General features: G+C 40.8%; 1 protein-coding gene across 1 annotated transcript in view; it reads right to left on the bottom strand.

The window, feature by feature from the left end:
• LOC142972024 (NT-3 growth factor receptor-like) overlaps positions 1-25,852 on the bottom strand; it is a 217,994-nt gene that overhangs the window by 22,607 nt on the left and 169,535 nt on the right. Inside the window, exons 13-15 of the mRNA XM_076112799.1 lie at positions 22,275-22,463; positions 8,735-8,865; positions 487-659 (exon numbers count right to left, since the gene is read on the bottom strand). Of these exons, the coding sequence (XP_075968914.1) occupies positions 487-659; positions 8,735-8,865; positions 22,275-22,463 (493 nt within the window). The remainder of the gene's footprint in view (positions 1-486; positions 660-8,734; positions 8,866-22,274; positions 22,464-25,852) is intronic.

Raw genomic sequence — 25,852 nt, 5'->3', positions numbered from 1 at the left:
GGCGAGTTGATTAAAATGAATTGGAACCACTGGCCCTTGGAATGTAGCCAGGTAGCTGGTAGGTAGCTAGCGCCGCTAGCATGAATTGGGAAATGGTTGTCAGTATTGAAAGTTGTTATCGTGTAAAACCACTGGTAACGCCCATTAAGGCCTTATCCTTATCAAACCAATGTGTTGTAAAGGGTATTTCATTGTGAGGATAATAACTAAACAGTACAATTTGTGTATTTAAGATCCTTTACATCACTTAACTTCCTTAATATTTACTTAATACTCGCATACTATGCGTAACAAATCGTGGTTTCCAAAATGAAAATGGAACATTTTGTGTCGGGACAAAAGAAAATATGAAATTGCTCAGTTTCACTTCCATCCCTTCTGCTCCTACTTGGGAACTCTACTCCCAAAAGTCCAAAGCCTCTGGCGATTACGAGCTGCCACTGTCGCCACTCACACCACCAAGTGTTGCCTGTCTGCCGAGCTCACCTGAGAAACTTATTGAGATCCCCGTGCTTCATGTACTCAAAGACCATGATGAGCGGGTCTCCGTCTACGCACACCCCGTAGAACTTCACTATGTGCTCGTGCTGCAGGTTGGTCAGCAACTCGGCCTCGCGCTGGAAATCCTTCCTGGCTGCAAGAGTGGGGTCCTTCAGTGTCTAGAGAGAGAGAGAGAGAGACAGAGACAGAGAGAGACAGGGAGAGAGAGAGAGAAAGAGCATGTTATAGTGGTTTACATGACCAAATCAGGGTTGCACTTCGCTAGCCATGAAAACACCCCTCCCTTTGTGTTATTATATTCCACTAATCTCACTTGCAGTTTCCTGTACAACATCTGGAGTAAAAGGTGATACCGGTTTACCTTGGCAGCAGTAATGGATGGAATTCAGTGTGGGTCAAATGAAAAAGAAGAGGAATGTTTTCATGATCACAACAAAGCCAAGTGAAAAATGTATCTCTAGTTGGATAGATAAGAACTGCTGCTAAGGAAATCCATTTGCTTTCCAGCTTTCTGAGTGTGTAGTGGAGGGAGACATAGACAGACAGATACTGTAGAGACACACACGCGAGTTCAGCTGTCTACTGCATCATTTGTAATCACGCTCTTATCCCGTCGATGCACCTTCCATACAATATCCCCTCATTGCTACACCTCCCTTTTACATGCGATCACAGCAACCAATCAGCAACAGCCCTCATTGTTAAAATCCAATAATTACCACTGATGCACAACCTAACACTTTATTACATAGTATATTTTAAAGACAAGATGAAATGGGGGGGGGGGGGGGGGTAGTAACATTATGTCTGGTTACTGTGTTTGTGTGTATGCATGTTGCAGGTACACAATCCATTTACTTGCTATCTTCCGTACTGCAGAATTAAAACAAATAGTCACGTCAGTGCATTTGAAATAGGTGTGAGCACAGAGAAATGCATTGTTATGGATATTGTGGATCGGGGCTAGGATCCATTGTAATGTGAAGGAAATGTGTTTTCCTCCGGTTCATACTGGCCATTAAAAGATCCCTTCCTCACGCACTTTCAATGTAAATGATGGGGGACGAAATCTGAGTCTGAATTTGTTTATTTTTTTACATGAATTATAGATTCTAAATATAACGAAAACATTGGATCCACAGTTGTATTTCAGATGACAGAAATAAAAAAGTACCCTTTCCCAGAATATTACAAATTATTACAATTTTGGTGGTCATAATAGAAGTAGACAAGATAAAGAAAGGGAAGTACACAAATTGGACAATGGGTAAAAAATAAAGAATTACTAATATAAAATTCATCCAAATGTTAGGCATAATGCAGCCAGCCTAACAGGAAACCGTCTAACTCTATCTTCTTGCTATTGTTTTATTCTGTCTACATAAGATAAAAAATGGCTGCCATAAATGATAGAACTTGTCAGTTAAGCCTCTAAGAGTATACATTATTTTTTCTAGGTGGAGGAACTGCATAAGATCTTTAATCCACCGATTATTTGATTGTCGTGATTCTTGCTTCCACTGCAACAATCAACATTTACCTGGAGCTCATACAAGGCTCCATCAGTCCAAAGATAAAGGCTCTTTTAGCCCAACATTTCCTCATTGTGCTGGACAGTGATTCCCTCTTGAGTTGAAGTGGCCAATAGTAACACAAAGTGGGGATTTTGTCCTAAAAAGTGTTACTTTAAAAAATGTGTTCCCCATCACTTACATTGAAAGTGTGTCTGGGAGGGATCTCCTAATTATAAACAAGCAGAATCATAACAGCAAGCAAAACGTGTTTCAATGCGCACTAACCATTATTATATACTTGTTTTGTGAACCTGTTCATTAAACTGCATTTTTTACTTCAATGTGAATGTTAAGTTTGAATTTACACAGATGGTTCCAGATTATTACATTATATTTTCAGTTTTTTTTGGCCATCTATATCCCAAATAATCCCTAATTGCACACAAAGTCAAACATAATGGAGCAGTTTCTTATCTGGGGCCCCAATCAACAAGATGACACTGTTTGTCAGTGCTTACAGGCAATGCTACAAATGACCATTACAGGAAGTGTTGCTATTATTGTCTCCTGATCTGTAACCTCTGTGGTTAAGGTTTAGTTACTGTGGGTTTTAGGTAAAAAAAACTATTGGGTTGAAGTTAGGGAAATGCCATTATGAGTAAAAGAAAACATAACGACTGTTGGTGGGACAAAAGTCATCATTTCACAGACCTGGTGCAGGTTTTTGTCAGGTGTGTGTGTGTAACATCACAATTACTAATCCTAGTAATGATCTGTTACTTGCACATTTTGGAGGTAAGGCTTCTGACGTCTGATGGATGGTTGATATGTGTGGACCTTTAACACAACAGCCTGCCTCCCTGAAACTACAAAGTTGTCTAATTTACAGTTTGCCTTAGTCACCTTGTGTTTTCAGCTAGCTTGCTAATGTTAGCCACTGGTAAGCCTGCCTGTCTTGCTTAAAAAATCGTCTACTTTCCAGTAACTACATGTGTTAAAGACAGAAGATGAGACGTGGGGTTACTAAGGACACAAAGACACAACTGATATAGCAGAGCTGGGAAACAGTAATGCAATAAGTCATATAACTGATTATTGTTGCTGTTGATAAAGTAGTAAGGTAATGGAATTACGTTGAGTAATGAGTGATTGATTATACTTTTCACAGATTTTAAGCATTTGAACAAATGACAAATGCTGTTTTTCTTCTTATGAGTCCTTGGTAATAATTTTACTGTTTGCCTTCTGTGGATGGGTTAATAAACAAACACAACTTTTACTCAGGGGACCGGAGTTCTTGTCCCATGTGAAATCAAAAGTTGGTTATTTTGACTGCCGACGTTCTGTCATGTGGCGCTACGTCCACAGTTTAAGTTACGTGACAAGCATACTTATTTCTGTCACAGCTCTGCCCCTTCTCTCCTGTCTCTTTATTTCTCACTCACCTATCAGCTCATTCAGTGCACCTGTCAGCCTCCCTCATCATCAGCACAACTCCCCTCACCTGCCTCTATCCAGCCACTATTTAAACCCCTGCCTCTCATGCACTCCTTGCCAGATCATTGCCATGTCTACCCGCCCGGTTTCCCCGTCTGCCTGCCCTGCCTCGTCCTGCTGGATGTTTCCCTCTCGTCTGTGGATTCCCTTTTGTGTTCCGGTAAAGATTCCTGTTTTGTTCATATCTCAACCCGTTTCTCACTGCATCTGACTGTCTGCTTTTGAGACCTCCACCACACCCCGTGACAATTTCAAGACAAATCGGGAACTTCTAAACCTCAAGTAGTTTTGCTGCTGGACTGCTCTTGTGTCTTGACTTCTGTGAAGTAATGTTGTGTTCTCGGACTCCAGCATTTAATTAATTGAGTACAGTGTTACTATCACAGATAGGAGATACATAGTATGCCCAAAGTTACAATAAACCATAACCACCCTGGCTCCACAAACATTTCACCATTCTGTCCATCATTTACAGCTTTACACAGTCACCCCACTAATGTCCCTTCATTCACAAAGGTTTGGCAGAGCTGAATGCATGTGTTCTTGGACTGTCAATGGGCCTGGCAGGCGACCGGATCAGTCCTTAACTAACCCTCTGACAATCCTTCCCTGGCACACCTACATAAGGCCTTCCTGCAGCCGACTGCATGAACACTTTACTCTGTCATTAGATCTCCTTTAGCTTTTGAAACAGAAAAAAAGACAAACACGACAGCTGTTCCAGAAACATTTCCCTGCACTGTAACAGGGTAATAGCAACCTGCCGAGGTACCCTCTGAGGGAACATTCAGTCTGGTTCCAGTCAGACAGGTCAATTATGATCATTGCTCAGGTACGGTGCCATCAATTTGGGCGTTCCGGCAGTCTACACGCCATGATAACTGCAGAGGAGGTGGAAGGACTCTGCTTTCCCATAATGCTTGGCAGCCAGGACATATTATAGCTAGTAGTAATTACTGATTGAATTAGAGATGGGATTGGCCTGCCCTTCAGTGGTCCTTAATGGAAACATGGCCGCCACATTGACCTGCAGCAGACAGGTGTTAGTCTTAGAGAGGATATAGGGAGATTACAGCTGCAGCCTTTTAAATCCCGCAGGATTTATTGCTCTTTGCAGCATTATGCTATTTTTTGCCATCCGTACAACCACCCAGCCCAATTTGAGACATGCAGCGCACACACACAGTCTGTCTCACACAAACTCTTTGTTTTTGTCAGGATCGGTTTTCATCTAGGACGTGGTTCTGCATACACGTTTCTGCTCAGTCACATAATGCGGGACAGGTGAAAAGGCTGTTTGTGTGTACTGCATTATTGTTTTCTATAGTTTTACAATACATTATCTACAGCACTAATATATGCATATCAGTCAACTGTTGTCTTTTGGTACATAAATTATACTGTTGTATTGTATACACAACACATAGTGCGCTTCATAAGACAATGTGCATGGCTACTATACTTATGGGAAATGCCTGTAGACCACTATCCTAAGAATTACGTACATTTTGGACAAATTTGCACCTCACAGTTGAACTCCAGTGTGAATGTTCTGTGTCAGTGCAGGAACTCGTGGACTGTTCATGAAGTCAAAAACAAAGGCTGCTTTATTCTTAATCAAAACCACAATCGTTTCCTGACCTTAGCCTTCACTAAGTTGCCATGTGCAGATCTCGTAGAGTTTCATTTAGAGCGTGAAAACATGTGGCAGAAATTCATGTATTAGCAAAAACCTTCTAATAAACACTTTTTTTCTGGTGATAGCACTGGTATGTATAGCTTTAAATCACTATATTATACAATTTTGATCTCTACAGGTTGAGCCTTAAGACGGAACCCATAGAGCATCAGCTAGTGATATTGTAAAACAAACTCCTCAATATAAAGCCATATTAGGCGGGGGGACACATTGATTGGTAATATAAACTTGCTAATTTCAGTGGAATTGATTGAAAGACAATAGCATTTATTTAAAGTGGGCTACATTCCAGTGAGCATTGAGGTTTAGCTTTTTTAACAGTACATTCTTACATGTAGCGGGTCAAAAGGATCATCTGGGCATATTTCTTGGCAACTGTACAAAAGGAAGTTGGATTGGTCAAGCAAACACCTCACTTTCACACAGCGTTATTTTACCATACTTTTACTGCAACTTGCATACATAACTAACACCAGTGACGTAACAAACATACCAAACCACAACCTTTTCCTAAACCTACCCGTGTACTCTTGTTGCGCAAGTAAACCTAAAATGTAACAGAAATTTATTTTGAAAAGCATGTAATGATCTGTGAACACAGAAGTTTATTTTGAAAAGACACCATGCATCTAAGGAGCCAAAACAGACACGCCGTCCCCGACACGTCCACAACTGACACTAGAGGGGAACCGAGAGCGTCATAGTTTGAAGTGTAGCACTGGCTAAGCCTATTATGCATATTTAGATGTTAGATGCCACCACAGCAACAGCATCCCGTTTACTTTTGCTTGCAACCTGGATTCGTCTATATAGACTTCCTATTATAGTGAGAGCCAATCTGAAATGTGTCTCCTTGTATTGACAACAAGGTTCAGGAAGCCATCTCTTCATCAATTAAATTCTTAGAGCCGCAGTGCCCTCATCAATATGAAGAACATTTGTACGAGTTGATATTTATGCAAATAATTTCCTTAGTATGTTTATGCATGACAGGTTAATTAGTATTTCTGATAATGGTGTCACAGGTCATTTCCTTTAATAACTGCTGCGGTGCTTACGACAGACTCTCTGTCTTCGACATATGTCATGTTAATAATCCAATCCATGCCATATTATATGGCATATGGCAGCTTTACTGAGTGTTAACGTCATAAACTGGACTGATGGTTTTCAGGCCCAGTTATTCCTTTCATATGTATATCACATTTGCAGAACAAATGTTTTTTCAGACTTCCCACCTGCGTTTTGTAATTCAGGCTTCATTTGTAGTCTCCAAATCCAAAACTGAGATTACGTTAAGTGCATCAGCACTAAAATGGGTTTTGTCACTGTTATTCACCGTCGTCAAAGAAAATGTTTGCTAACATATTCATGTAGAGTCGAATAAACTGAGCCTCCCTTAGGTTTGGTGCATCGTTTAAGGAAATATGGACTTTTCCCAAATGTCTGTAGAACTCTTAACAGAGAGAGCTGCTGGTGGCAACTTCTAAGAGTACCATCACATTACACTTAAATATACTCCAACTGTACATCCTCCTGTTCACGTTTGCAGAAAAAGGGTCTGAGGTCATTTGGTGGAAAAATAAATCTTGAAAGTGGAGGTTAAAAGTCTGTTTTTTGGAAACTGGAGATCATTTAACCCCAGACCAGGGAAGCAAAAGGTCTCCTGCACTCTATTCCATCCCCGTGCTTCTTTCTTTATTTAAGAGTAGGCTTAAGACTTTCCTCTTTGATAGTGCTTATAGTTAGGGCTGGCTCTGGCTTGCCTTGGACCGGCCCTTAGACAAACTGGTATAGGCAAAAACTACAGGGGGACTTCCTTAGGATACACTGAGCACCTCTCTCCTCTTCTTCACCTCTGTCTGTATGCATTGATGTCCCATTAATGCTCATTACTAACTTTACTTCTTCCCCAGAGTATTTGTGCTTTCTCTCCTCACAGGTTCCCATGACCGCAGTTTTATCTGGACACTGGTCCTTCAACCATCCATGGCCCTGCTGACTCCAACTGCTAATATCACTTTTCTTATTACTCGCATTACTATTTCATATTACCGATACCATTAATGCACATTATTGACCTGCTTCTTCACCAGAGTCTCTGTGCTTTCTCGCCTCACAGGTTCCTGTGTATCCGGGTTATACCTGGACCAGGTCTTGCCTCCTGCCGTGGTTCTGTCATACATTGAATGTGCTGTAATTACATTGAATGTGTTGTAATTCAGTTATCCTGTTCTACACATGACATCTATTGCACTTCTGTCCATCCTGGGAGAGGGATCCCTCCTCTGTTGCTCTCCCACAGGTTTCTTCCTCTTTTCTCCCCGTTAAAGTGTTTTTTTGGGGGAGTTGTTCCTGTTCCGATGTGAGGGTCCCGGGACAAGAGGATGTCAAATGTGTACATATTGTAAAGCCCTCTGAGGCAAATTTGTGATTTTGGGCTATACAAAACTAAATTGACTTTAATTCATTGTTGAGTGTATCTCTGTCATATGCCATATGCGATCCAGTAATAAACACAAGATGAAAATGTAGCGTAAAGTTCATGGGCCGGAGATGTTGTACGTAACAAACGTACAACCTCGATCTTTTCCTGAGCCTAACCAAGTACTTTTGTTGCCTAAAGCTAACCAAGTAAATCTAAAAAGAAAAGACACTGTATGCATATAATGATGGAGAAACTGTGAACAAGTTAGTTTCTTTATTTTTATTACAGATCCCAAATAGAACTTCTCCAGAACTGCCCCGTGACTACGCAGGCGCACATCTGATTGGTAGATAAGGTCCCCCGTACTGTGCATCGATGTCCAACAGGAAGGTCCCAAACTCACGCTGATAAGGCACTCTCGATCGGATGAGATCAAGAGTTTTCACAATTGTACTAATCACATTACCCAGCTGAGTGGCTCTATATTAGAGTTTATTGTTCTATAAAGGTCAAACCATGTGACTTTCTGTAGAATTTTAAACTCTTCAAATGTCTCGGAAGAGAGGCTTTAACCCAACGTTCTCACAAAACCATCATCGTTTCCAAACTAATGCCCAGCTCGTAGAGCAGTTCGACGCAGGTGTTTAACTACTGACTGAGCAGGCCTGCTGCTCTAGTTTTTTTTCTTCTTTTTTGTGGGGGTGGGGTTATTTGTACTTGCAGGTGAACCTAAAATAGATGTTGTGTCCGTGGCTGTTTTGCAAATAGAACTGGCTCATTTGTGCTGTGGGTTGAAGACAGTGTTCTTTGAATGAATTTCCTTTCCAAACGAAGATGCATCATCAAGTCAACACTTAAAACCATTACAGGGCTGATTGACCTCACGGAACCAGTAAACCAACGTGCACAATCAGTCTGTAATTGTGGAGCCTTTAACTTCACAGAGAACACACAGCTGCTGTGCGTTCATGTGTGTGTCAGCTTGTCGGTATCTCTCCTTGAGATGCAGCTGACTGTTGCTGCCTGCTGGAACGCACTTGTTCCATCAGCTAGATGCCTTTACACACAAACACACACTCTGATTCTATCTCTTACCTTCACAGCTACCAGCATCTTGTCCTTGGTGGGGCACAGGTTGTAACATTCAGCCAGGAAGACCTTGCCGAAGGCTCCTTCTCCAAGCTCCCTCTTCAAAATAATGTCCCTCCGTTTAATATGCTGAACATCTGAGAGGGACAGAGACAAAGGGACTGAGTTGACATCCATTACAATTATTCTTTTTTTAAATGCTACCACACAGCAACTTAAAAAAAAAAAGGCTAAATAAGACATTTTTAAGCAACCAAAATGTTACAAATAACTTTCATGAATTGAAAACACTCTGTGAAAGGGTAAGAGTTTTAATAAACACGGACAACTCCCAGACTGGACAACTCTCTGGTAGAGACATGTGTAGCCCCGCCCTAAAGCATCCCCTGCTTTATGGTCAGTTTGACTCTAAATGGACCATAATGTACTAAATGAACATCATGCTGTATTGAAGAAGACTTGAAACTAGAGATTGAGACCATAAACTCATGTTTACAATGTTTACTGAGGTAATAAATCAAGAGAGAAGTAGAGTCATTTTCTCATAGACTTCTATACAGTGTGATATCTTTTTGCAACCCAAGCACTTTAGGATTGACTTTACTTTTCAGAACTGGAGGTTGCCCCCTGGCAAAAAGCAGCAATTTCCATACTCTTTCAATTCTTAACATTTATAGACAACCCCAACCGATTTGTCAGCGACTGACCTCTACACAAAATCTTTTGTTTGCGATTACAAATGCATACTACAAAAATAAAATATATCTGTGTTTAACCCTTTCTGGCTTAATGTGAAAGGGTATATATAAGTAAGTGGCCATGCATACATGAGCTGATATTAATTAGTGTTGAGCAAAACTGAATAATCAGATGATTTTCTGTTTAAATTCAGAAAAAACAATCCACTGTTGATATTGTTTTCTCTGATTCTACTCTTACTTTAGCAAAAGGGACTCGTATGCTAATAAAGCAATGAGCAAGAAGGAAGACAGCCGACAACTAACAGCGGAGCAAGAATACAACAAATTCATTAAAAATGACGATCCGTTTGTGCCATGAACCGGGGGCTGTATGACACGTTTACATTTCAATTGTTTCATTATTGGATTAAATCCAATAAAAATTCTCTGAATTATGTATTTATCCCCTTTAAGGATAAAAATACAAAATTGGTCTTGGGATGGGGACAGTGAGGTAGATGGGCCACTAGAGGTTTCTAAATCCTCGTCACTGGATTAACCCAACAGTCTGCTGGTTTGGGGTTGTTTCTGTCATGACCGTCTCTACTGTCACCTCTGTTCAGGTCCATGGATGACCACCATCTATTAAGTCCGTCTTCCGCAGACAGAGCTGCAGAAGTACCACGGAGCGACTTCCGCACAAACGCACTTGACAGCTTCAGGGAGACAAAAGAACATGTCTCCAACGATGCTTTCTGAGTAATTGTGGCATTGTAGCCTCCTTGAAAAGCCTTTTCAAAAGTGTTTTGAAAAAAAAGAGTTCCATTCTCTGGCTGACAGCCTCGCTGTCAGGTGACAGGTGTCATTGTGGAGCTTGTTGGAGTAAATCTGACCTTCATGTCTGATCGAATGGCTTCTGTTACTGTTTCACCAAAGTCTTTGTTGTTGTTTTCCAGGGCATGGTGTGGGCTGTTCGGTGTGAGCACAGGGAAGTGGTTCAATGTGTATTGTGAACATTCAAACTAAAGAGGTATGCTGCATTTCGCATATACTCCCCAAGACCCAACACTCCCATGTTTGTCCTGAATCAACAGTAGCACCTCAGCATGTAACAAATGCCCTTGAGGCAAATTTTGTGATCTGTGGTATTGGGCTGTGTGAATAAAATCGACTTAACTTGTAGTAATAATGATGTTTATCAAATTCAAGAAAGAAGAGAAATGGTAATCATTTCTAACTGAATCAATGATCTGGAGAAAAGACAAGTATTTTCACTCATATTAATTTAGGTTAGGGCAACAAAACTACTTGGTTAGGTTTAGTAAAAAAACATCATAGTTTGGTTGAACATGACTAAGACATTTAAAGAAAACAAAACGCAGCATGCATAAGTAATTGGTTCTGTTTAGGCAACAAACATACAAATATAGGACTTGATTATGTCTCGGTTCACACGGGACATTCTCCTGGTATAAACCCTTTTAATTTTTAACATATCCAGCAACCCGACCTCCAACATTTGGATATGTCCGAAGCAAACGTAATCCACTATCATTTTTGGGATTTGTGATTTGTGATATTGGGCTGTGTGAAAAAAATCAACATGACTTGTTACAATAACGATGTTTATCAAATACTAGAAAGAAGAGAAATGGTAATCATTTCTAAATTAATCTGGTGAAAAGACTGAAGAATTTAATTTTGAAGTCAGAAATAAGGATAAATGGCCTTGAACTTGCTTTTCTAGTCTTCCCGACCAGTCAAAGTGCCCATCACCCATTCACACCCCATTCATACACCGATGGCAGGGGCAATCATGTAAGGTGCCCCCTGCCCGTCAGGACAAACTTATCTACTCACTCCAATATTCATACACTGTAGGCACAGCCTTCGAGAGCAATTTGCCCCAAGGACACATTGATATGGACTGGAAGAGCCGGGGATCAAACCTTGATCTACTGATTGGATGACGAGCCGCTCCACCTCTGAGCCACAGCCACCCAAATTTTGCCTTACGGTGACCTCCAGAGTAACCAAAGTGTCTGGGCTACAGGACTGGCATTGTCTAACTTATACCCATGTCACATTTCAGTTCTAGTCCAGCATGGGAAGGACATGACGGATATAATCATTCTGCACTATCCTATAGAAGAATTCAGCACGGTGTATTATAATTGATAAGGTTCTACCCAGACAAATGCATTTTAGTTTGGATGAGTTGTCGGAGTCAGAATTGTTCGAAATTCTACTTTTTATGTTTTTGCTGCTGAGTGAAATCAGAAAACAAGCCTCCAGTAGTCCTGAGAGGCCCAAACTAATCCAAAACACTGTTAATATTTCTTAATGAGGTTAGGACTGTGCTTTGGGTGACACATATTTCTGATACGCCCCAATATGATAACATCAAAAATATGAATTAATTAGTGCGGGTCTCAAGATGAACAACAAACTGTATTTAGCTCAGGTCCCTGCAGGACAACAGCAGGATCATGTTTTATGAGTCTGGGGCCTTGAGGGAAAGCTCATTTGGGGCATTTGTCTTCTTTTTGTAAAGATATGAACCAGCTAGTCCTTGATGCATTTGGAGTAAGATCCCTGAGCATGTAAACATTTCAAACTAGAAAAGTGCACTCAGTAGAGTGCAGATATCTGCCAGGTGTGTCTGTGATGATGCTTGCTGTAATGTTTGATTGAATGAATACTACCCACGACTGCCCCTGTCTAGAATGCAAGCATATGAGATGTGTTTCACGTAATATATCAACCGTGTATCCTACAAAATTACATTTCCATACAACTAAACTGTGTTCTCAATTACATTGAAACACGTGGTTAACGTTGGCTTAAAATGACTATGGAATTGAGACGAACAAAAACGCAACAAAAGTAATTGGTTAAGGTTTGGCAACAAAACTGCTATTTGGTTATGTCTTGGTTCACACAGGACACCAACAGCCGTCTTCTGGTTGAAAGTCTTTCGTTTTTTGACCCATCCACCAACCTCTTACTTAAGCGGACTTCCGCGGATTTATTTGAAATTTGTTTGTGAATTGTCAAAACGCAAACCGTGACGAAATGCATTACCCTTTAAACGTAATTTCATTTTTAGGAGATGGGGTAGAACAGATCTATGTAGCTCCGTGAAGCTGAACAGAAAGCGTGTGTTCAGTTCTGTTAGCTGTAAGCTCTGTTAGTCCTGTTAGCCAAACACACCGGAGGACTCTGCACACCCAACGGGGTCTGACAGCTAATAGGCTCTCCTAGTTAGCTGTCGGCCCCCGTCGGGTATGCAGACAATTAGAAGACAAGCTTGATTGTCGTTGTTGTCAGCCCTCGGTTCAGTTTGTCAATTGCTAAGTGATAGTTATGTACACATACATACGAGCAATTGTCCTGACTTTGGCCTATACCGGCCAATTAAGACAAGTGAGGAGTCAGCAATCAATAATGCAATAAAACGGTCAATAAAATATATTTTTAAAAAGTGTCAATCCTTGCAACCACAAGAGTTGCAAATACAATCATAAATGGGCAAAAATATTAGGCTGATGGCAGTATGCGAGATTAGCCATGGACAAGACACAAGATGGGCACATACACACACACACAACGGAATACATAATATCCTAGGATGGATGGAGGACGAGGAAAAGGACAGGGGAGAGGGTTAATTACTGTGCTTAACAACTTGGCTTATGTAATGGAGTAATTGCCCTGGGAGGTGCTGTCACCCCTGGCATTCAGGCTTCACAGCCCTCAGAACTCCATATGAATAATTGCTGATAAAAAAGTGTGACCGTGAATGCCTAATGGTGTAATATTTATCCTCGGCATTATTTTAGTGCATGTCTTACGACCAAATATTCAGTTTCCCACAAAAATATCATAAAAATATATATATAACATATAATATAATTTACATGGCGAAACGGATGTGGATGCCCAAACCATGCACTCATGTGTGATTGTTGAACACGTCATTCCTAAACCATGGGCATTTCTAGGAAGTCTTTTTCGACCACATGTCTGAATAACTCCCATCATCTCTGATTTGTTCAGTGATTCAAATGTGTTTGTTGTGGAGCTCAATGATGCAGATTTGTACAACTAAATAGAGTTTTGTAGGTGGGAGTAAGAAATCGCTCGCCAACTACACCCATGAATGTCTTCCAGAGAAAAAAAATGCTATAGAAATAGTTAGATAAAGGTTCAGCTGTACATGTTTTTTGTTGGTCAATTTACAGGGATGAAAACTCTTAAATCAACATTTCTTTGATTGTCGTGAAAAAAAAAAAAATGCTCCTGGCAACCCAAACTTTGTGCATGGGTGCATTGTCATGTCGAGGCAGTAAAGACAGTGTAGACAAAAAGTGAAGACGAAAAGTGTAACCTGGATTTTTCCACATGTCTAAGTGACTAATGGGGGCAACAATTTTTGAAAGCGGTCGAGTATCGAGGGAGAACGCTGCAGCCGCTGAATGGGCTGCAGTGTAATCGCTTCGGGCAACTCCTCATAATCAATGTACATCCACTAAATACATTGTTGTACATTGACGGTGAGGAGTTGCACCATTTCGAGGCCACCATCTGCAACGTTCTCTAGGTAAAAAAATACTGCGGTAACCCTTTTAGGGCTAGATGTAATCCAAACGGACACAGACAGTGGGGTGGACTGCAAAGAAATGCCCAGTTCTGTTTATAGTAGACATGAGCAGTTGGCCTGAAATTACAATTCGGGCTGCTCGCGGACGTCCATGCAGAGGTCAGCATTGATCCTGTGGACATGGCACATGGCATATGATGATCACTTCTAGCCATGTAGTGTACTAGAACCTTCACAATGGTGGGGCTCAAACTGCAACATTTGGTCTGAGAGAAGTGTTTATGGAAGGACCATGGCATCAAGGTGTTTTTTGGGGGGAGTTTTTCCTTATCGGATGCGAGGTCCAAGGACAGAGGATGTCGTATGTTGTACAGCCCTCTGAGGCACCTTTATGTTTCGTGATATTAGACTGTGCAAAAAAACAAATTGTCGTGGGGTGGTGCTTGAGATAAGAAAAAAATCATTAGGATGTATCCTCTGAAGATCATGAATGACTAATTTAATGGCATAACCCTTTAGCCTTGTTATTAAAGGGACACAATACCCAATCAAAACAGCAAATTACAATCTGTATACCTGTGTTCAGGGCGACAGTGTGGTGTGATGTGATGTGAATGTTTGTCTGTCTCTATTTATACAGCCCTGTGATAGCTTGCAGACCAGTCCCGTGTGTACCCTGCCTTCACGACCCTGAATAGGATGAGCGGTTACAGATAATGGCTGGATGGATATCCTGTGATAAGGCTTTAGCACGTAATGTAATTTGTCATTTGATAACACACATAAACCTTGCACACTGAGTCTGTTGCGATTTATTACTCTATTGATTGTAAAATGTCACAATAGTAGACAAAATCAAATGAATTAAGTGGGTGCAATCATAGTGCTAGTCCCAAATGGGGCTAACGAATGAATGACTTTAGTGAAAAGCTATCTTTTCTCTGCCTAGAGCACAATCACTACTGTCTGGTCTTTCGTACATCCTTTGTTTTGGTAAATTGGAATTGGAAAATTCACACCCGTTCATACACTGATGGCAGGGGCTACCATGCAAAGGGCCACCTGCCCATCAGGACTTTCTAACCATTCATACACTGCAGGCACAGCCTACGGGAGCAATCTGCGGTTAAGAATCTTGCCCGCTGACATGGATTAGCGGAGCCGGGGATCAAACCACCAATCCCTCCTTTGGGACCAAAAAAAGAGACCTGTCACAATCTATCTTTAAATGCTGCATCTCTGTATTCATTTGTCATAAAGTGCTTTGTGCTGGGAGATGAATGGACAAAGTGATTCAGCTCATCAGTTGCCATTTTGGATTATGATGTTGGCATTTGCGTTGGCTCTAAGTGGTCAAAAAACGACGACGAACCTGTTCCGCAAACTTTAGATGAAAAGTCGGTATTTAAACACAATTGACACAACGTGAGGGCGTATTTATTTTGAAATGTGCAACAATTTAGTTTATGAAGGCCTTCAATCCTGTGAGACAGACTGGAGGACTGGTGAGGGAGTCTCACTCCCAGGATGCGGTATGGTGCTCATCAAAGACTGCATTAAACTGAGCCTGAATCTGCTAGCAGCTCTTGCTTAAATATTCAGCGCTGTGACCTCTAACTTTTAACACACTGTCAAAGTCTTCCCCGGCTTGAGCTCGCAGTGCTTTCTAGCTGGCAGTGCTGTGTGCATGGCTGAAAGGCTTCAGCACAGTGGGGACACACACGCACAAAATACAGAAAAAAAAGACGTGCAAGCACCAAACACACGCAAAAGAACACACATCTTTGACTATACACTCACCAAAAACACCCGCACGCACGCAACGAGGGTTCGCTGAATGACTTGACCGTTCCGCCACTGGGTTGCAATTAGCGAAGCTGTAATGAGCTCTGGGACTCGCATCATCCAGCAGCATACATATAGCTGCTATAGAGGCTTCGAGGAGGGAGAAGGGCAGTGTAACAAACTGCATCAGCAAAGGACCTCTCAATCAATTCAACAACACAATCTGTACTTGAAGTGGTGTCTTTAATGCATTATAAGCACATTGCGAATGAATGGGAATCATCTCAATCACATGATAAAAGAAGAAACGTTCACTTCAAGGTAATGCGTAATAGCACAGCTTTATAGTATAGTATAGGACTAATACTACTGTGACGTAAATATTAAACTTTGCTGAATTGGCTTTTCGCTAAGTCCCTCCCCTTGAACGCAGACTGGCCAATCATAGCATAGCACCGGCTAGCTCAACAGACTCATGCAATGGTTTTTAGATTGTCTATATGTTCAGGCTGATTTGGAGTGAGTCATAGTTAAACGTTGTGTTACAGTGACTCTGGTTACCAGGAGAGGTTGAAAGAAGATATAAGTTTCAAGAACATTGCGTTTTTACATAAAAACCTGTGGAGCTAACATTAGCAGAGCATGTTAGCACATCATAGCACGTCTACCCACTGAAGGTATACTAACTGTATACTTGCTGCTTTTGATTTTCAGTAACACTGAATAAAGACCTACTCAGCTTTAAAGGAACACAATAACATCGTCTTCTGTCGTCTCAATCGCCAAGGGATGTGGTGGTTCACTTTTACACTGAGATATGTGGGCTTTAGCTTCTATCGTTATCTTTTTTGTAACTTTTTTTTACAGCTGAATCAGTTTGACATCATGAATATAGTCTTCAAACACATATTGTAAACTTTTCTGTCAGCTTCTCTCTGAAATCAATTTTTCCTTTTTCAAAAATCTGATATTTCTTCAAAGAGTGCAGTTTGGGACAGTGTGGGCTCCGTGGCAGCTCTGACACCTTGATGGAGTAGCAACCAGCATTTGTTGGCATTACTAAACAAGATTAGAGGCTCCTGTGGAAAAGCAAATTAGGATGCAGATGATTTAAAAACTTGGTACGGCAGCATGAAGACAGACAGTTATTATAGTGAGGAGTGAGTGTGTTGACTTTATTTAACAAAGGAAATATACCATCGCTGGATCACACCCTTTAGTTACACAATTGTTTCACCTCCAAAATGTTATGGAGTGTATATTTTGATGCAATGCTTTTTTGCATAATAAATACACTTCATTGGAACTGAAGGCTCCATCATAACCAAGATGCTTTTTTGTCATTTCAGCACTTCAGCTAGCATGATAGCTAAATAATTAGCATGGTGAAACTGTGCCACAAGGTCACTTGTGTGACTTTACCTTTGTTAGTATCAATTTAGAGCCAAGTAACCACGGGGTCGGAGGTTAAGTCTTTAAGTCTAATTAACAGCCATTTCTTTAGGTTAGGCTATAAATGTAAATTGAACCGTTTTTACAATGCTATGAAATGTGTAGAATGGAGTGTAAATACACAGAGGTTTGGTTGGTGGTTGAGTTTGAGTGAGAAAACATTTCATGGATTTTGAAAAATGTGGTCATTGAATAGTGATAATGCATAAAGTATATTCTTTGTGTGTGTGTGTGAAGTAGTGAGTTTTTGAAGATGATGATGGGTTTATGATCACAGACACATGGGTGGAAGAAACACAGTTAAGACACACACACACACATATCTCCAGAGGAAATATACAGCTGGTGATAATCACACAAGGTGACTCTTATGATGGATCAGATTCGCCATTGGCAACAACATCAGTGGTGTTTTGGTGTGTGTGTGAGTGTGTTGTCTCCCAGGGGATTCGCTTTAGATTTATGTGGCTGTAAAGGCAAAAAGCGATTTGCTCCACCGCTGTGGCAGAATGCTTTCTGTGTTCAATAGAGACACAGAGAGTGGAGAGACTACTGGAATAACAGAGAGAAAGAGAGAGAGAAGGAGCAGGTAGCTAACCTCAGTTCCCATGAGGCTTTTACAGAACCACCGTGGCTAAGACTCATGAGAAAATATGTTGTTGAATGTAAAAAAAAAAAGAATTATTTACAATGACAAGGCGCTTTTTTTTTTTACAATTTCTGCTGTAAAGGCCCTTTTAGCAGATATAAGAAAAGCCTCGATGAGAAAAGTCATTGTCAGACGGAGGCTGGTGGAGCGGAGACCAGTCAGACGATCAGACAGGTTGTAAACAAGCCCGAGCGTTTATCCACATCATGTAAGACAAATTGAATGTGAGCACACCAGAAATGTCGGTAAAAGTCCCTCATTGCAACAGACAGTTGATAATGGGGAATGGTTTGTTTCCATCCGAGACTCAAGTTTTTTTGACCCGACTTCATTTTAGTATTGTCATAACTTACCAAATCTCAGCAACAACCTCAATTATTACATTGTGCAGCATTTAGGGGGATCTATTGGCAGAAATGTAATAGAATATTAATCAGTATGTTTTCTTTACTGTATAATCACATGAAAATAATTTTCGTTAGCGTAGAGCGGCGTTGTTTCTATCTATATATGGAGCGGGTCTTTTACACGAAGCTGGCCATTGTGTTTCTACAATAGCCCAGAACAAACAGGAAGTTCCCAGTTGGTTGTAATCTGCAACTTCGCCGCTAGATGCCGCCAGATCCTACACACTGGCCCTTCAATTGGTCTCTTTGGGTGCTTTCCCACCTGTAGTTGGGTTCTGACTAAAGTAATAAATTACACATTTTAGTTCTGGTCCAGGTCTCTGCTTACACTGGCTTTTACAAACAAACCAAGACGAGTAAACAGGAAGTCATAAAGACTTTTCAGGGCTTACAGGGGGAAATCCAATTCCGGTGTTTGACAGAAGTTTATGCAGCACTTTAATGCTTCTGATGTGTATAGTTATGTTATTTGCTCTCACAAAGAGCTCAAAAAGAAATAGCTGATTCCAAGAAGTATTAGTAATATTAGACTGCAATCAACCACGTGTTATGAATACTGACTAACAGGTAGAGACAGGACTGTAAGAAAGCCTCTTTGCATGACAATTGGATGGAAAGACAGCTATTGGTCTTACTCGGACACTTCAGGGGTTCAGAGGCATTGTTGATCACTGTCACATCAACAAGTGCTGATGGTGCGGACCCCCCCCCCGTTTTATTAAGTCAGTGGTTTACTTTTCACAGTAAATTAATAGCTCATGGAGTTAAGGTGAGGTGACAGTTGGGGGGATAGAAGCCACTTGAAAGCCACAGGCTTCACAGTTGGCTCCTGGCTATTATAACAATTGGTTTCTGTAATAATCAGTTTGAGTTATTTCAGCTTTGTTTTTGAGAATGTTTTGTTCTGGAATTTTGCACGACATCGCAGTGGCTGAGAATTTTAATTTAAGCTGCAGAATGTTCATCAAATTCATACAAGGACACATGTTTTGCCACTGCTTGCCTTTAACGTAGAACAAAACTGGATTTAAAGCTCTGTGATTGGATGTTTCTTGCTGAAATGCACCTTGGAAGTCATAATTGATTTCCCTCTTTCAGGTTTTATGTCCCTTTGTGAACCAGATATTTTCCCACACAATTTATTCAGTTTTCGGAGTGATGATTCAATCAGGACTGTCCACACAAGTCTCAAACTGTCCCAACTGTGAGTCACCTATAGTGTGATTATGGATGTAGAAAGTTGACATTTATGCTGATCAGTTTATCAAATAAAAGTTTAGCTGATGTTTTTAGGTAACAAAACCTGGGCTTAAGTGGAGAGTTGGGGACAGCAAAAGGCTTTTTGGCTAGTTTAAGTGAAAACTTCACTCAGTAAAAATTGGAATGGGGTTTTACCCATCAACATGACTGATGGTAAAAACATCCCCACATCCACCTGCCTGATTCACACACTTTTGACTAGCAACCTCACTATGCAAATGTCAACTTAACGGCCTGTTGCTAGTTGTGTTGTCATCTTTACTTGATCTTCACCAACTTTTTCTGTAACCTGGAGTTAAAGGAATGTCATGACATCATGAAACTTGGCAGTGGCTGGCAGTGGAACTTGAGGATATGCCAAGCCGCCTGCTCTGGGTATTTTGTTATGATACCATTAGAAAAATGAAACCAGGAAGGGACCATATAAGATGACACTATTGTTTCTAAAGCAACAGACGAAGAGTTTAAAAAGAAAGGAGAAACATTGGCTCAGGACGAAGGAGCAGAATGTTTGGTTGGTCTACACCGCCCAGCTTACGAGTTGTTTCTTTGCCTGAAGAATATACTCTACTGCATCGAACTGTTTTCAGTGCTTTCTTCAAACATCGTTGGGACACCTGATAGTTACTAAAGTATAGAATAGACAAGCAGTAGCTTAGATTTCATCAACTGGCCTAGCCTGAGCTTCTATTCTGCACACACATTTTCGAAACCATGGCAATTAAGGTCCCTCACACTTGTAGTTTGTCCCATTTGGTCTGAACCAAAGGAAAAAAAACATCAACTCATATCAACTGACTGTTATCATGATCATTAGCACCATATGAACCCCAAAACACAGTTTATTCCAGTGGACATGCTACATTTTACTGCAGCCTGGGTTTATTCGATGTCAAGGAGCTCACAAAGTCAAAATGTATTATTAGTTGAGACTACAACTACATCTCATACAGCATGGGCCCTGCAATAATTTGAGGTATATGTAGAATCAGGTATAGCATTCTACACAACCAACAACCCTGTCATGTTTTTGTATTCTCTGATATTCCCAAATCAGAGACTGTCTTTGTTATTCTAGGCCTGTGATCTTCGTAATCTTTAATTGTAATTTTAAACAGCCAATGTACCGATGCTTTTATCTAACCCTAACAAAGTGGTCTTGCTGCCTACCGCAACGTTAACCAAAAGTAACAACATTGTCCCCAACAGTTTCAAGACGTTAACCACCTGCAAACCTTCAACGTCAGGACACTTTGCAAAATACCAAGAGTTGGGATGAGGTCGACTTGGCATATGCATTGTCACATGCGTCAAGTACTTTGCTGTGTTGATCCTTGGATTTACTGTACTGTACATGTCATACTGCCTTTCTCCTTCAATTGTTTCTCTCATGGCATGATTGCGGAAGTTGGGTGGGGGAAACAACTGATCAGAGGGGGTAGGATAATGGTAAGGTATTGAAAGGTAAGGTATTGAAAGGTACTCGCTCTATAAAGGTACAGTGTCAAGCATTTATTGGCAGACATGGGATATACTGTTATTAAGTATGTTGCCTTTAGTGTATAATATTGTGTGGTAATACTTTAGAATGAGCAGTTTATATGTACATACGGAGCCAGTTCTCTTCTTGGAGGCAGTCAACCTGTTTCTACAGTAGCCCAGAACGGACAAACCTAGATAGGCACGTTTTTGCGATAGCCACCGCAGTTCTCCTACTTCTCCGCTTGGCACATGGGAGAAGTTTCAGTTGGTTGCAATATGGAACCTCACCGCTAGATTGCATCAAATCCTACACACTGGACTATTAAGTAACTGGGTTTTGGTTTTTGTGTGTTTATGGCAGTCAGTAGACTTATGAAGCATCATTAACACTGGTTATGACATATAAATAATTTTGAACTGGCAGAAACAGGAAAAAAACAAGATCTTTTGTGTCGTATGATGGGGGATCACTACTTTTGACTGCCGAAATAAATCAAAGTCGGGCGCAAACACAACACTTTACCAATGTATCGCGTTTTCACTTTCTCTACCAGAGTAAATCGCATTAATGGTAGTTCCAATATTTCATAGATAGGTCACGTGATATTATTAATAGTAGTTTGGCATCTGAAATCATATCAATGTCACATACATACTCTCAATTTTGCAGTTGGTCCAATTTGCATTTGCACAACGGCTGAATCTCATGGTTGGAAGCGGATTGAGACCCATCTTTTCAAAAGGTTTTGGTCTTGTTGTTTGGTTACCATCAGAGTTTGAATGCCAACCAGCCAACACAACGTTTGATTGAACCGAACCAAGCAGGTGTGAAAGTGCACTTGTTGGCTTTGTTGGCAATGTTAGCTTCACTGTGCTTAAATGGAAGGAAAAGGCAAATTACGGGGTGGCTATGCCTCTGCCTGTCCAATCCTCTGGCTAACCCTAACTCGTATGAATAATTGATTTATGTTCAAAAACGTGTTTTGTGAGGTCAGTCACGTTCGATCACCAAATTCTAACCAGTCCATCTTTGAGTCCAAGTGAACATTCGTTCTTGAGATATCGCATTCATGAGAATGGACTGGACAGATGGACAACCCAAAAAGATAATGCCTCAGCTATTGCCAGAAAGGAGCCATGAAATGAGTGAAAACTGAAAGAGCCACAAACATATTACATATTACAACACCTGCACAGTGTGTGGGTCCATCCAGATGTCTGTACTTACAGGTGGCTGGTTTGTTACAGTTGTGTCCGTGTCTGAAGTACTGTGGGTTCTCTATGACAGGGATTCTGGTCATTCCAATCACCACGGCGTCCGGCCCGGCATCCAGCGTACAGGGACTGATAATCCCATGGTTCACATGATGAAGGGGGCTGGCGGAGTCTTCCTCACCGCTAATCACTGCTACCGGTCCTGAAAGCACAGAGTCACAGACTTAACACCTGTAGGTGAAACAAAAGCCAAGACTTGATCAAATCTAGCCTAGTATTCATAATTCTGGAACAATTTCTTCGAGCCTGGTTCTAACAAAAAAAACGTGAAATGACAGCAACCTCTTAACAGCGTATTACATGCTGGTGGTAAGAAAACAATGACAAAGGAATGTCAACCTTTGTTGTGTTGGACACACAAATTCCCAGGTTCAACAAAGATACGTTTTAATCAAAGTCCCCCCAGGGAGGAGGTTGGGGTAAGAGGATGGATGGGTCTAAAACGGGAGAGCGGTGTTTGTCCGTTGTAAAAAAAAAGTCAATGTTGACTTTGTTAAATCGCGTGGGTTATATAACCAAAAGCAAAAATTTCACTTTTTCAAAATTACGTTATTTTAACCCAAACAACATAAATATATTATCATATGTTGCCGTAATGCAGTGTTAAGTCTTTCTATGAGATAACGTTGATTTCTTAAAAAAAATCTTGGTTTGTAATTGAAGATCAGGGATGGAGGGACGATGAAGAGGAGGAATGGGAGCAGGAGGGAAGAAGAGATATTAGTTTTGGACTGACGGTCAATCAGTTGCAACTTTATTTCAATTAGGAGAGACAAGTCAGATGAAGAAAAGATAATTGTTTATTATTAACGGATGATATGTGATGATAAAGTTTTGACAGAGTCTTTGGCGCTTGGATTTGTAATCGAGGGGCGTCTGCCCTCAGCAGCATCAAGTTAAATCCCCCCGTAGAGTCCAGACACTGGTAGTGATGGTGGCTGATGAGGCCGATAGAATAATGAGTTGATGATGAATCTGATGAAGATTGGGCAGAGATGGGGACGTGGAGAGTTGCGTAACAGCAACATGAACATACTGAAGGTAGAGAGACAATCATATTTAAAAGAGACATCAGCAAGATGACAGGCTAACGATGTCATTGTTTCGTTGTGCTATTGGATAAAGGAGACCAGCTGATCTAAACAGCTGATACCGTGATTGACAGCCCCAAACAATAACAGCAAGGAAATAATGACTGAGCATGCGTGAGGAGTGAATGGCAGATGTATGAGAAATAAACTACAAGCCTAAGCAGCATCCAAGCAGCTAGTTAATGAACTGGTCAGCCAATCATCTACGCAGCCAGACAGTCACCCAGTCACTACATCATGCTATCTCTAATGCATTCATTAGTCAGTAAGTGAGTCAGCAAGGCTGCTGGGTAGTTAAGAATTGAATCAGCCAGTCAACGAATCACCATCATATTTTGCTCCCACCGAATATTGGTGTGTGATAATACAAATTTGAATCAGAATGAAAACAAGATGATCAATACCATCTTGTCATTTTGACAGATTCAGCTATAGAGATCTCACATTTTCCATTCCATTCTTTGAAAATGTATTGGAGCGTAGATTAAGACACTCCGTGACAGTAAATAAATTAAATCCCAAATCTAGATGACTCAATGATATAAAGATGAAGAAAGACCAACACCCGGCCATCCATTCAATTATGAACAGCATCCTTGCTACTACTTTAAACAGGCCACCATTTCACTGCAGCTGAAAAACACATTAAATATAGGCTCCAAACTGCCATTCCCATCGAACACTCCAAAAAAAGTAGTGTCTGTGCAACTTCTAGATATTCTGGAAACATATTTGACGAATTCCAAACTCAGTAGACATTGTAAACATGAGTTTATGGTCTCAATAGTTTCAAGTCTTCTTCAACAAAGCATGATGTTTGGTGAGTACATTATGGTGCCATTTAGAGTCAAATAGACCATAAAGAAGGGTATGCTTTAGGGCATGGCCACCTTGTGATTGACATTTCTCTACCATGGCATTGTCCGGTCGGGGAAATGTCTGTTTTCTTCTTCAAACTTTTACCCTTTCACTGTGGGTCTTCAGTTCTTGAAAGTTAAATGTATCATTTTGATTTTCTAAAAAACTGTCCTATCCAGCTTATCAGTTGTACTTAGCCCCACCCTGCAACCCTTCTGGGGTTGCAAAAAAAACGTGATGGCGATGGCCACAAACCAAGATGGCGGAGACCAAAATTTTTGTCCACAAACTAATGGGCAACTTCACTGCGACTACGTTGACTTCTTATATGCAGTGGTTCAGACGTTGAGGCAGGAGATTGGGGCAGAGGACAGAGGTTAGAGATACAGAAGGCTTAGAAGTAGAAAAAGGAAAGTATTTTATTCATAGCTTTGGCCATCATCCTTATCAGTGGGAGTGCCGCATCCCCAGGGCTCAGCAATGAAGCTGTGTGAGTTAAGTGTTTTCTTATCGACAGGAAGGATGGCAAAAAAAACGATGAATATCGGAACTCCCCTTTAAATGGAGTGATGGAAGTTAAGAGGTGGAGAATCTGGAGGAACTTTTTGAGGTGGATACAGAGCTTTACCAGGTGGAGGAAGAGCTTTATTGGTAACATCAGTGGTTTGAGATTCAGAGAGGAGACGTTCAGAGATAGAGGAGGTGGCTTAAAGGCAAAAGAGGAACTTTAGAAGTAGAGCAGTGGTTCAGAGGACGGGAGGAGAGGAGGGAACCAATGTTTTGTTTTTTACGAAACATAGCATTTTAAAGCCATTTCATGGATCTGCTGTTAGACACATTGCAATATCATGTGAGAGGATAAATGAGATACAAGATTACCAAGAAGGGACTCATCCATGCTTACATTTAAATAACACCATGGTCGAGTTGTCATGTTTGAGCAATGTCTCAATTAAAGTTAATGTGAAGTCAGTGCATTCAATTTATTTTTTTTGTTGGCTTATATTATTATAGAATACAGTTCATTGTGTTATTTGTTACATGTGTGCACAAAATATCATTGACCTATATTTGTTTTACATAAGAACCCCTGACTTCACTGTGCCCCTCACCAAGACTGCTGAAACCACGACCACTATGTTTTGTGAAAATTGAGAGATTATGTGTAGTTCAAAATGAATCTTATTATTTGACTATGTCTGTATGTCATTAGATTATTATTGTAGCTGTGTAAGATGAATTTGAGTTATTTATGAATTTGCTGATTTAGCTTATGATTGTCCTTTGGAAAAAAAACTGAATATAAAATACACTAATGTATAAATGTAAAAAAAATCATATATTTAGCACTGAACCTGAAAAGAAATATAGCACAAACTTGAAGAATATTTCGAAGCTTCAGTTGCAGCACTATGAGGCTGAGTTGTACGCAGCACAGCAGGAGGTCTGCTTTGTAGTCCACATAGTGCAGTCCGCTGGGAGCTGAACTCACAGGAGACCACAGACAGCAGGTAAACAGCATGGACGAGCTGCCAGTCCGTCTCAACTCACACACACAAACACCCTCACTGTCACACCTAGA

The sequence above is a fragment of the Anarhichas minor genome, unplaced genomic scaffold (assembly GCF_050575085.1).
Source record: "Anarhichas minor isolate MPS153535 unplaced genomic scaffold, ASM5057508v1 ptg000005l, whole genome shotgun sequence".
Classification (NCBI taxonomy): domain Eukaryota; kingdom Metazoa; phylum Chordata; class Actinopteri; order Perciformes; family Anarhichadidae; genus Anarhichas; species Anarhichas minor.
This window is presented reverse-complemented; position numbering and strand designations above follow the sequence as displayed.